This window comes from Chelonoidis abingdonii, chromosome 13 (genome assembly GCF_003597395.2).
Source record: "Chelonoidis abingdonii isolate Lonesome George chromosome 13, CheloAbing_2.0, whole genome shotgun sequence".
NCBI lineage: Eukaryota > Metazoa > Chordata > Testudines > Testudinidae > Chelonoidis > Chelonoidis abingdonii.
The window spans coordinates 26,967,370-26,981,179 of NC_133781.1; the positions used below are offsets into that span (position 1 = coordinate 26,967,370).

The 13,810-nt window shown below is 37.3% G+C and overlaps 1 protein-coding gene across 1 annotated transcript in view; it reads right to left on the reverse strand.

The window, feature by feature from the left end:
• Positions 1–239: 239 nt before the first annotated feature.
• Positions 240–13,810, reverse strand: part of ABCA5 (ATP binding cassette subfamily A member 5) — a 54,712-nt gene continuing 41,141 nt past the window's right edge. The window contains exons 24-38 of the mRNA XM_032797274.2: positions 13,230–13,343; positions 11,904–12,041; positions 11,223–11,297; positions 10,244–10,335; positions 9,622–9,745; positions 8,645–8,762; positions 8,406–8,497; positions 8,068–8,243; positions 7,524–7,599; positions 7,333–7,427; positions 5,917–6,036; positions 5,535–5,684; positions 4,459–4,538; positions 2,711–2,766; positions 240–2,367 (exon numbers count right to left, since the gene is read on the reverse strand). Coding sequence (XP_032653165.1) covers positions 2,263–2,367; positions 2,711–2,766; positions 4,459–4,538; positions 5,535–5,684; positions 5,917–6,036; positions 7,333–7,427; positions 7,524–7,599; positions 8,068–8,243; positions 8,406–8,497; positions 8,645–8,762; positions 9,622–9,745; positions 10,244–10,335; positions 11,223–11,297; positions 11,904–12,041; positions 13,230–13,343 — 1,611 coding nt within the window. The 3' untranslated portion in view covers positions 240–2,262. The remainder of the gene's footprint in view (positions 2,368–2,710; positions 2,767–4,458; positions 4,539–5,534; positions 5,685–5,916; positions 6,037–7,332; positions 7,428–7,523; positions 7,600–8,067; positions 8,244–8,405; positions 8,498–8,644; positions 8,763–9,621; positions 9,746–10,243; positions 10,336–11,222; positions 11,298–11,903; positions 12,042–13,229; positions 13,344–13,810) is intronic.

The window sequence follows — 13,810 nt, forward strand, 5'->3', positions numbered from 1 at the left end:
AAAGGCAATGCACTCTCTCCCTTCCCACTCAGCGTAGCGGCACCATGCAGGGTATCAAGGTCTAAGTGGGATTCACAGGCTCAAGTACAATATGTAAGAAAACAAGATCCACATAATTCCATGCAATCCTAGATGTACAGAGAAAGAAGCAAAAACTATACACATATCGGGCTCACTCCTGCCCCCTCTGTCAATTATAAGACTTGCACTGAAATAAATGGAAGCCTACACAGACAGAATTAAGCAATCAATCAATTTTACATTAATTATTGCCCAATGGGACACAATGTTTGGGAGCATAAAACTTTGATTTATAGCATAGTTTTCCGAGTTTTGAACATTTCAGAAAGGAAGATGATAAGACTTTCTAATCTTAAAGTAAACATATATAACTGATATGTCTTATGTGTCATGTGTCTTCAGATATACAGAGTATTTGCACAATGCATTTCAATTATTACATTCTACAATGCAATCAATTGTTCAAAAACCTGAATTTTGATTCTAAAAAGTTCAGAATAAATAGCCAATTAGATTAATCAATTCTTTCAATTTTAAATCAAAAATATTTTTCTTTGAAATCACAAACAGGATAAATATTTGCTCTCAGATCTAAGGATGTAGAACCACACATGGGCTCTCTTATTATTTCTTCTCTAAGAACAATTTTGCCAGAAAGCAAACAAAAGTAATCTTAGCGACAAGACAATATCTGCATTTGGAGCTTACTCTTTTTGATTTATGGTGAGAGAAAACGAGCATGATAGAAATAAGAAAGCACTGTCAGTGAACTGGACATGTATTGTATTGCCTCATTACTATTGCAAAAAAGATATGTTAGAGAGTATTGGTGCACAAGCCTGTAAATTTGCTGTCACAAAAAATGAACACATCTAAATAAACGCCTTTTAAACATGTGTTAGAAAATGTGTTCAATAAAACAGGTTGTTTTATCAAAGAATACAATTAGAAATGCTCACATTTATGCAAATTCCATAAAGATATATTCATTTGGTGTTCATGCTTTTTCAAATAGAGACTGAAAGGAACCTATCCATCTTTGCAAACCACATTTAAACTTACAAGTGCATGCATGATACATTTTTATGCAACCTGCAAAGGTAACTTGATTAGAGTTACACCTGCCAATTTACATTAAAAAGGTACATAACGATTAACCACGTGCCATATTATACTAACGTGTAAATACTTTTATGTTGAGTGGATCCCAAGCTAAGTTTATTATATAAGTTAGGGCCCTATTTAGTGATGAATGGTGATGGAGTAGGATCCATAATAGAGGCACTGTTGTATTATATTGATTATTTTGGATAAGGAGAGCTGACCTGAAATGTACATACCAAACAGGAGTATCAGGATTTTGATCAGCAGGATCCAATGGGAATTTAAAGACAGCCTACAGGTTAACAGAATTTTAGGTATTGGTATCTGGTATCATATAAACAATTTAGGCTGAACTAACCAGCATCATATTCCATGATGAATCCTGGAATCAGGCAGTTAAGTCTGCAGAGCAATGTATGCTACATGGAATTTTATGCACAGGATGTGACAATAAAGCTTAGCAGAACACTATCAGGCAGTTAAAACTCAAAATTGACCTTCTTTGAACATCCACCTTATAGCTACATGTTTACTCCAACTCAGACAAGTCATTGACTTCTGGCATTGGTATATCCTCTTTGCTGACTTCTGCTTTTGTGACTCTTTTCCAGTGCTGTTGTCCTGGTTCTGTGGACCTCTGCCTTTGATGGAAGCTGCCTCTTGAAAGATAAGCAAGGCAGAAGTTTGATCCTGGAGTTGATCAATTATATACTGACATTACATATTGAATAGCTGAACAAGCTCAAGGTTGGAATTTCTAGAAGCACAGAGCACAGACTGACCAAAACAAACAGGAAATTATAAAGAACTAAATTGTTATTTACCATTTTGCTTCCAAACAGGACAGAGTTAGGTGAGTGGATCAGAAATTTAAAAAAACAGACAAATTACATGCTAGCGATGAGAGTCCTCACAAATAAAGGCACTCCCCACACTTGCATAATATCGACAGATAAGGCCAGGAAGGGGAAACATGCTCAAAGTTTCCAAATATTATTTTTGTTTTTCCAAGTCAGATATTTTTCTCAATCTCAACTGCTTTCTTAGTACTCAGCACACATTACAAGAAACAAACAAACAGTCAGACAAACGTGAACTGCAGTGTACATCTATTGACTCCTACAGTATTTAAAGAACTCAAAAAATGACCCTATCTTCCTGTCTTCTTTCCCACCAAAGCGTGCTGTTTAAGGTTCCGAAATTGTTATCTTCCTCTTGTTCTTTAGCAAGTTCCACAAAAACCTAAAACGGATAAAAATGGCATCAACAGTGTATTCCGTGTAAAAGCATTCAGACTGCAAGGATTGGAGTGCCTACCAATCCAAGAAAATTCATAGAAATGAATCTCAAAAGTGGTACCTATTGAGCCAGTATCTGAATAGGTATACTGACCCTTCAGAATGGAGACTTAAGAACATAAATCCCATTGACTTTCAAAGTAGGAGTGTAAGTAAGAGATCTTAAGTGCTTATGTCAATTTTGGAAATGGTCTTACTTAAGCACTTTTGAAAATTTTACCCTATAAAACTATAATCCACAGACTTTTTTTTGTTTACAATTATGAAACAAAATTTGCTTCCTATACCTGTTCCAGAGTTGCTTGAGAAAAGCTGTACTCCTCGATATTAAAGGCATGTTTTGCTGTTAAAAGGATTAGAAAGAATTCACATTTAAAAACAATTAATCATCAAATGCCTCAAAATGACTTTATTTAAATCTATATTTTCAAATATCTACTGTTAAGTTCACTAAAAATACAGGGGAGAACAATTAGATGGCACAGTTGAATGCAATGCCACGTGAGAGCAACTAGTGCAGGTCTTTGGTTGCAGTCTCCCTCTCTCCACAGTGGCAGGGAATGGGAATAAAGACTGGAAGGTGGCATCCACACAGTCATAGGAATTAGAGGTGGAAAAGAATCACTGGCAGTGTCATCCATCCAGCAGCACCAAAACAACCCCTTAAGACTATGTCTCATGTAAAGGCCTCTAGCTGCATCTTTATGGAACTTTTTTAACATTAAACCTTGGAATATATTTATCAACACTCAACCCGATGGTCCTCAGTCCTTATGGTCTATTTTCTTTGCAAGCTTTAAAGGCATATGGATATCCCCGTGCCCAGTCACAATCCTCTCCCAAGACCTTCCTCTCCTGTATAGAGTCAGGCTCACCCTCTGAAGGTGTCTTGGGGGTGCATGAGGTGCAGCAAGGTCCTATTCCACAAGTAAAAACTGTTATGGGTTTAGCCTCAACTCCCAAGCCCTACGTCTGTGGTAGGCTACAACCACCATAAACTTTCTCCATTTCCACTGAGAAGCCCAGTGACCACTCCAAGCAATATCCTGATAACCTTGTAAAAAAAAAAAAAAAAAAAAAAAAAAAAAGGGATATGTTTACCCCCTCAGGTCTGGGCATTTTGAACCGATATGCTAATACAAGGTAGTTCCCAGACTCCTACGGATAATGTTTAAATTATCTGTACAGTGCCAGGGCTGTGAAAGTGGCTATTCAGACAAATACAAAAAGGGCTTCTTTCAAAAGGAATATACAATCTGAGTTCACTATTGCAATGATTCACAAAAGTGTGTGCATTTGGTGGTGGGCATATGGGAAAGACAAGGTTACAGTGATACAAAACATGCTTTTCCGGTCTGATCAACACCACTGACTTCACATATTCAGAGATGTTAAGGCAAGAAGGGACCATTATGTTAATCTATTCTGAACTGCATAACACAGGCTATAAAACGCCATCTGGCCATTGATTTACCACAGCATCTCTTTATGAAATGCATCCAATTTTGACTTCAGAGATTAAACAATGAAAAATCTACCATATCTCTTGACAATCTGTTCCAGTGGATAATTACCCTTACGGTTCAACGTTTGCACCTTATATCCCGTTTGATTTTTTCTAGCATCAATGTCCAGTCATTGAAGCTTGTTGTGTCCTTTGTCTGCTAGATTAAAGAACTCTCTAGAATTAAGTATATTCATCCACTGTAGGTATTTATAGACTGAGATGGGAACTGAACCAGTCCTTGCTGCATTCACATCTGTTTAGTTCTTTTCACCTTGAATTGGGTACATAGGTTAAGAGTACAGCAGGATTATATATGTTAATGTGTTATGAGGAAAGAAAGTTAAAAGGGCACGAGTCATGGCGTGGAGGTTGGCACTAAAAAGCTAACCAAACCAAGTGAATTTTGAGGAAAGATTTGAATAAGAGTAACGTTACATGGTACACAGGATCAGAGGAAATATTTCCAGCTGCATGGTAGGCAAAATGATTACTATTTACCTTGCTTGCTTGGCAAATACTTGGTCTTACCTTCTTCCAGTTTCAAAAAAGACTGAGAGAGTGACTGTACATCTTCCTTAGGAATTTTATATGCCAAAATGGAGGCAAAACTGGAGGAAAAAAACAAACAAAAACAAAACACAGTGTGATATTTTCCCAGGCCAAAACTGCTGAAAACAAAAGGAAAGAAAAAAGTTTCACATGACTGAGCATAAATTCATTTTCTAAAAGAGTAGGCAAAAGCACTGCAAGCTAATCATTTAGTAACACAGGGACATAGGAATTACCATTTTGGATCAGATTATTTGGTCCACTAACCTGACAGAGGCCAGAACCAGCCAGGACTCCTTTGAAGACACTATCAAAATTCTGTGTCACCCCTCTTTGGCACCTGAGGCAGAATCATCTGCACTGTCCTCACTAATCAGGTATTCTCTTTGGTGGATAGTTCAAAAATCTCCCACCACCTGGTTTAGTCCATTTAAAAAGGGAAACTCCAAGGTTTGTTACATCCCAAATTTCTTGGACCAGGACAAGGGTAAAGATCCAGAATAGAAAATCTGTCACCATATGATCTCCTTTCTGAGACTGACCTCGCCACCAAAACTGCCTCGCCTGAAAAAATTCTTTGGGTATTTCTATGATGGCCTTTTCCTGGGTCCTTGTGAACAGTAAACAAAGTAGAATAAGATATTACTGTTAAGAGTTTGCATTTATCCACTGACAGAAATTTAAGTAATTTAGTGTTTCAGAAGATTTATGGAAGAACTCTTGATGACGGGACAAAAGGGATGTGGGCCAAATGCTGAGGCCTCCTAGAAGAGTCTGAGCTACCTTCAGCATTTGCAGGACTATGGGTACTATCCAAATTTCTTGGAGTGGGAAAGAGGTCACTCTCAGCAAGGAAATTACCAGTCACAACTGTTACACAAGCATAATTTTGTTCTTGCTATCAATAAAGGTATTTTTCTTTGCTTGCTTTTAAAATGTGGATAACATATCATCACTAATTACTTACTCATAACACACTGACAAAAATGAAGCATGCATTAATACAAATATATTTTTTCCTTGTAAGGACTGGTCTTCTATTTAATAACTTTTACCTTTCCTGATGAGATGCATTTGGGAAGATGTGCAAAATTTGCCTGCGAAGAAACTCCATCTGTTGTACGTCTGCTGTTTCTTTTAATTTCATTTCCAAGAAATAGCCTCTGCCAAATTTACTCTTTAGATGCTGAACTGAACCAATACATCTACAGATTGTTGAGACAAATATCGTTTGTCATGTAACAAAAAAAAAAAAAAAAAGCAGAGCTGTTTTCAATAGTTTCTTTTTATGAATTAGATTATTTTATGACAGGTTTGAGATGAAAACAAATGCGGCTGTACTTTTTTAATGCTATAAACGTGTTCAAGCCGAGACACACCATGTTTCCTTTCATGCAGAAGTTCCAAATATTCATGGACTACTAAAGTCTACAATACCTTAACCGTCCAGACACCAGGATTGCAACTCGATCACACACAGCTTCAGCCTCTTCCATATAATGAGTGGTCAGAATAGCTGCTCTCTCTTTGCTTTTAAATGCTGCTCGAATTGCCATCCTGAAAATTAATGAAAAATAATAACTACAGCTACAAATTACCTTTAACATGACATGCCATGTTGGGAAAATAATACTTTAGTTATAATTAACAAATCCTTAGCCATATCATCAGCTTTTTTCATTCTAGGGCAAAGAAAAGCAAATGTATCTATTTCTTTCCAGTTATTCTCAATACAAACATATTAATGTAAGTATTTTGCAGGGATTTGGATGCCCACTAGTTTCTTAATCCCAACAGCCTTATTATGAAAAGAAAATGCTAATTTAAAATGAAAAGTGAATACTGTGTAGGCACAAAGAAGCAGTTACTGATCCTGTATTGAATCTTGCCTATGCTAGGCCCTGGGAGGAAATGTCACAATTAGGGGGAAAGGAAGGAAACATTTCTTTGGTAGGTTATTTTTCTTTAAAATGATGAAAGAAGCTGCTCAGAAGTTTGGATCGTCAGAGTAAGTTCGAGGAGAGATGGGTTAGTAGGATAAAGAGCAGTTGCAATGATCAAATGTGCACGATAAATTCTTTTATCACATGGTTCTGCAATTTGTCAGCTGGCTCTGGAATTCATCCCATGGATATTACTATGACAAGCATGGTATATCGTGTACCAACGCACACAAAATGGTTTGCTACCTGGCTTGCAGAGGCACTGCCTCTTTCTCCATCTTTTGTTACCACAGTGGCGACAAGCAGAGGAATTCAAACTGGAGCTCCTTTGGCTTAACCTCATAGCTACGCATTACCCAAGAGAGCCCCACAACTCTGAAACAAACTCTCCTTCCCATCACATTACAAAGCCTACCTAGTTTCTTAGGCATCTGGGGGGGGACAGCTGCAGGAAGAGGATGAATTTGAGGAGCTCGGTTTCTTATTCCTCAATGGGGTGATATTACGGAGGATTCTATTATTTTTGTCCATTGTATTCTAATTATGATGAATTTTAAGTTGCTGTGACAGCACTCAGTCGTTAATGTATGCTTTTGATTGTTATAAATCAAATGAAAGATTTACCTTCAAAGGGAAATAAGCAATTAATCTGCAAATGATGTGAAGACAACATGCAGATGAAAGCAGCCTGTACAAAGCTAGATTCTCGGCAATGCACAGAGGTAGCCGTCCTTAATGCTAACAACAGTTATGCATATGACTGGAAAGAAGAAAAAATACTTTGCTTATATTAATCTATGACATATTACCACTGTGAGCTTTGGAGTAAGAGTATTACTACCATATTATCCTACAATGTAGTCTCTTTTAAAAAAAGTCTCTTGTAAGTGTGGCATAATGTTACACTCACCAAATGTGCTGTTTCGCTTTAGGATCCATACCAGTAGATGGTTCATCTAGCAATGTAATCTGGGGATTACCCAGCATACTTAGCGCAAAACATAACTGACATGAAAGAAAGAAGGTTAAATATGATTATACAATAAGCTTCATGTTATGAAAATACTGAATTCAACTTTTTTTAAAAAAAAGTCTTCATACCTTGCGCTTAATTCCAACTGATAATTTCTTCGTCGTTTTCTGTAGATGGGTTTTCAATTCAAGGGCCCTTGCAATGCTGCAAAACAGCCAATGCACAATATCTGTCTCATCAATCACTGAGAACATTGTTTAAGAAAGCAAACACATTATTAACCCTCAAAATATGCTTTGTCATTCCTCTTAGCACAATTTTTAAATAACTGATTACTCTGCCAATTACAAAAATTATTCTAATAATATTTTTTTAAAAAATCCTTATAACAGTTTTTACATTACTAGATCTTATGCCTCTCACTTAGAAATTACTGAGTATGCTGTATTTTTTCAAGGTGAAATAAAATGTATATAAAAATCAAAGGCATTACATATTGTTGTTTTTTTCCATTCCAAACCATGGTCATCTCTTGCTCAAACTGCTAAAAGCGGCCTACTATAGTCAGATAAAAACAGAGCACAAGAAACCTATGACATCTATTGTTAGACTATTAAACAGAACCCAGCTATAATAGGAGTGCAAGCAAAAAATGCTGCAATTAGTTTTTACCGTTTTATGATTTCTTCCACATCAGTTTTACTCATTCCTTTGATAGATCCATATATTTCAAAATGCTCCTGCAATGTAATATCAGGCCATAGTGGATTTATTTGAGGACAATATCCCACAAATTTAGCAGAATTATCGTCACTATTCAATCCTAAAGAACAGTCTCCTATCAGCACCTGTGGAAAAGACAGTCCTTACTCAACAGTATTTTTATGGGGTTTGCATGTCTTTACAAAGACCAAAAAATTATTTATAGATGCTGGTGACCAAAATGGTAAGAAAACAAACAAATGAAATAGATAGCCTAATTAATTTTCTATTAGTTTTCAGTCACATACCTGACCAGCAGTTGGTTCAATGTCTCCCACCAGCATATTAATCAGGGTGCTTTTCCCAGCTCCATTTGGTCCTAGCAATCCAAGTATTTCTCCTGAATATAAATAAATAAATAAATAAATAAATAAATAAATACAAATGACATATGAAGTGTTACCCATGCATCCCAAGAACAAAAAGGAACTGGTTTTTTTCCCCTGGAAAAATATAGTAGTTCAATAGTAACTCATTTAATACCAACCTTTTTTTACACAAAAAGAGACGTGTTTAGTTGCCACTTTCTTTATTTTTCTCCCAAGAAGAAAATCTTTCCTTTCATCATATTCTTTATGCAGACTGTTGACCAGAATTGCTGGTTTCTGAAAAACAGAAGAGAATATATTAATTATTTTTTAAAACATAATGGCAAAAACACTCTCGCAAATGGACAAACTGAAAGTTTATCAGCATAAAATAAGATTCTTTGACATTTACTGAGGTTAGACAGATAGGATTATCTAATCTGTCTTCTTAGTAAATCATTGCATTTCTGCTTCACCATGACTACACTTCTTTCTTAGGGACAAAGTAGGGGTTATCACCATTATCTCCATTCAAGAGTCCCTGTTTTTCACTTCTAAGCCCTCATTGTCTCTATACACTACAAAACCACGCTAAGGGTCCAGTTCTGCACCTGACCCCATGCAGACAACAACTACTGGGAAGCAGCAGCACAATTATGCTCAGGATTGCTGTCAGAGTTGCTCATGTACATTACACAGCACATCTCCTCCTCCTCCTCAAGACTTGATCTCAGTGGCATGAGGCACTCAATCCCTACTAGCCTGAAGTGTGAGTACCCATTAGCTTGGAATCTAAAAGTACCAACCCAGGCAGACACAGAGCTGTTCTTAGGGCAATAATTCTAGGTTTTACCATGGGTAAGAGGTGGTAAGTGGAACAAATTGACACACACAAGGAAGGCAATGGAAACAAGAGAAAATAAGGACTGACATCACGTGAAAAAAATAGAACCCTATTTGCTCATCTTAATCTTTTTAATACAAAATAGTTCAAATATAACTAATTCAGAAGACAAAACCAATATCTAGTTCTAATATTTACAATTAAGCATTAGTTTATTATTTCAGAGCTGGCACATGTTGATTTATTGACAGTAATTTTATCTGATCTCACTCCATCCCCTGTGATTCAATCATAATTACACAACACAATTACCTCATCACAGCTCTGGCAGGTTGTCATTTCTTTGACCCACAATCTCTCTGCCTTTACATCTTCATCCTCATTCTCATTATGTGGATCATCTCGAAATTTCCATGTTTTGATCTTCGTAGAAGTTCTAAAGAGAGGAACAAATATTAATTTATGTTCAGTCATCTTTAAACAGACAAAGCTCCCAGTCATTTGTGTTTGTTAGGCAATAAAGTCATGCAATTAGCCATATGTGAAGGAGAGAAAAAAAATCAGTGGAAAATCAGTCTTTAAAAAAATAAAATTCAGTTGTCACTTAAAAACAACTGCTATCAAAGGGAATAAGCAAAAAACTGCACTAAAATAGGGCTACTGCAAGGTCACATCATGGAAAATCAGATGATTTAAATGTAAACAAAGCCCTTTCCTGTTGATTCTTAGCTACAGAAACCAGTGAATATTAAAATTTTAAAACATCAATATAATGCAATAGGATATATTACTCCAGTGAGAAAGGGATTTTTGTTTGATCTTTGATGTGCCTTCTGCTGCACATTAGCTACTCCCAGTTAGTGCTACCAATACTGTCTTAAGACGTTTTTTTCCCAATATAGAATAATAGGCGACCCTATTAACCAACACAGACCTGAAAAATGGGTCTTCTCTTATCGATTTACCTCCATTTTTCACTTCAAGATATCGCAGGAGGAACAGCCACACCACACATTGCAAATAAGGCTAGGACAGAAAAACAATTACGGTTAATCAAAACATTTCTAGCCCCTTGAGGCCAAATGGTTGTCTATGGGATGAATGCTATGAAATGTTGATTTCCTCCCACCATGAAGGTGTTCATGACAGACTCCATGACAGCGAAATCATGTCACTAATTAATTCCATCGGAAGTCAGAGGGGTATATTTCCAAAAACTGTTTCATATGGCATGAGGTATGTGTTGTTATAATTAGAATATACTTCCAGGTATGTATAAAATATAAATGAGTCATTTAAGAGGGAAATATGATTTAAATCAGTAGTTCTTAATTAATATTTCAGAAATGGTTTTCGGAAGTTTGGCCCAAAAAACAGAACGGAGGGGAGAGAAAAATGTTATTTTAAGTAAACTGGATATGATAACTTTCTCTTTTAAAAGGATCCACTTAAATCTGTCACAGTCCAGACCCTTTATTACTATGTGAAGGCTGTAACTTGGCCTCAGTTAAATGAGCCAGTATGTCTCAATCCAGTTCCTAGCAGACAAGAGTCTATATCTCAAAAACAACATCTTAGCTGGGCACTCGTTGACAAACTCAATAGGGAGGCTAATGACTGAACACAAAAAGATTGAACTCTTCCATGATCCCAACCAGCAGTCTTATCTTCCAAGGGCAGGGCTAAGCCACACTGAGGGGGCAGTAGGTGTTGAGCTGAGGGAGTGGGACAGCCTACGCTGCTGTTGTCTATTCTGTAATCATTTTTTGGCTGCAGGGCAGTAGTTAATCCAATATCTCTTATAAGCATTAAATAAAAATCTTAAACACCTTACAATAGGAATGTCTTTAGGAAGTGGCTTTCCATTCAAAGTTAACATTTCCTAACATTTCTGACAAATAACTGGTGCTTACCGCGATAACTGGTACCAAGAGTTTGTCCCAGGGCTCATGGTATTTTTCATTCTTTTGTAGGTGTTTCCGTGATACCTGACAATGTGATGAATATTTACACAAAGAACTTTTCATCAAATGCTACGTTTCACATCTAAATTTAATTGCAGATTATAATGAACTATTTAAGACATTTTTATTTATATACTTTATGAGCCTGATTCAGGTTTGCACTGGCTTTACATCAGTGCAATTCCATTGACTTCTGAGGAGTCGTTCCTTGTTTACATGGAAGAAGACAGAGATCAGAATCAGTACCAATGTATTTTGTCAATTGCAGACTCCCAGTAATCAAAACAGCTCAACTCTACAGGCAGAGGGACATGGAATTTGCCTTTATGTATTTAACAAATTCTCTGTTTCTTCCAGCTTCTGAAACTGCAACAACATTTAGCTTACAACAAGGGGGTAATACAAGCAACTTTTTCAGCAGTTGGTGCTACTTATAATCCATTAAATGGACATCAGGCATATTACAGATCAATGCAGAAGGCAAACTCCCCATTCACTTACATGTAGATCAACCACATTACCTTGCAATATATATAGGTACTAGGGCCCCTGAAGGGAGTTTCAAAGTTCTAAAGTTAAATTCCTCCTAAAAAGGAACCAACCAACATCCCAATACCCCCCAAAACTTACCTTTATAAAACTAATCAGGCATCCAATAAGAGGATAGATTGGTATGAAGGCACAGAACACATAATGAAAAATGGTGGTTACCATGAAATATCTCATAAAGAATGCCACTTCAGTGACAACAGTAGAGATCAAAGCAGTCTAAAAACAAAAGAAAAGGAAAAAAACCACGTATTTAAATCCAAGCATATCTCACAAACTGACACGGTCATAAATTTAATACAAGTTGTGATAAGTTAGAAAACTGTCTGTATTATTTCTTAGGAATGTTATGTATGACTCGGTTTCCTTGTTCAATTTTATATTGCTGTCTGACTCAATGCAGTTAAAGCAGGCTCTAATGGGGGGTTGTTAAGGTACCTAGGATGAGTAAAACAATGATACAGAAGAGACAGCTTCTCAGGTACCTACTTAGCATTCAACTGGGGGAAAGAACCTACCTGGCTGGCACCAACCAAATTAGCATGTTTTCCTATTTCAAGGCTAGAGCGGATATGAAAAGACGCTGAGGGGTTAAAAAGGTGCCATGGCAGAAAGGGAAGGAAGAAGTGGTCAGTTCAGCTGGAAGATAACAGGGACACAGTCAGCACGCAGCAAGGCTGACATACAGACACAGTGACTTGAGACCCAGGGTCTGGGAGCAAGTTACGTGTAACTTGGCGCCCAGAGAGAATGGGGGACACCAACATTGTCGTGCCTACCTAGGGGAATGCCACATGTGAGTAAGACACCATGCATATAGGTCTTTGTTATTTTTAAATCCACTTCTCTCAGCTGTGTGTACCATCTGAGCATCTTTGTTTTGAAGAAGCTGCTTCTGCACACTATTACGGACCACTGGCTGCCAAAACAGAACTCTGGCTCAGTTGTACCTACTAGGTAACATGGTTGGCACCCAGAGAAGTGTAACCCAGAGACCTGGTTGGAGAGTGGTTGGACTGCAGAATCCTACACCAAAGAGACGTGGAGGGCCAGGCCTGCTACCAGAAAGGGATGCACTCGAGGGGACTGGAAGATGGTCTCTGAAAGAACAGCCGGCCCAGAGACTGTAACACAAGTAATCCCTCGTCTTACTCCACTCTGAGTATAAATTATTCAAAAGTGTCTGTTGCTCTGGCAAGGAAGAAAAGAAACATGTATATTGCCTCATATTTAAACCATTTGTCATTTGCTTAATTTATTTCCTTTTCAGTTGCAAGTTAGAGAAATGTCAAATGGTTTAAATAGGAGGGAATTATTTTCCAAAAATGATAACTGAAAAAAATGTTGATCTGGCTTTACGGGAGAAAATGTTTAAAGTTAAGTAAATACAACAAGAAGCTGACTTACCATTGAAAAAATAAATGACCAAAATTCTTTGGCATTTTGCACTTTTTTAAAGGTGAAAGAGAGCACGTAAGTGAACAGCACTACTGATGGTACATAGCCAATAAGGCAGAAGATCTGCAAGGGGAGGAAAAAAAAAAAAAAAAGACATTTCTTAGACCAGGGTTTCTCAATCAGGGGTCGCCGCTTGTGCAGGGAAAGCCCCTGGCGGGCCGGGCCAGTTTGTTTACCTGTCCCATCTGCAAGAGCTGCGATCGGCCGGACCTGCGGACGGGGCAGGTAAATAAACCGGCCTGGCACATTTGGGGCTTTCCCTGCACAAGCGGTGACCCGTTTGAGAAATCCTCTCTTAGAAAGTTTCATCATATACCGTGCTGTCACAATACTCAGTATACCCAGGGGTACAAACATGTTATTGACATTTATTTTGTAAATGCCTGAATACTCAGAGTACATTTTCATCTCCAGTTGATCCTCTGTAAGTTAAAAGCTAATTTAATTGTTTTGAGATGCTGTACTCAGCATTATATGTGCTATTAAAACTTTCTGATAAAAAATGCAAGCAGGGCAGCAAGTCCCATCTC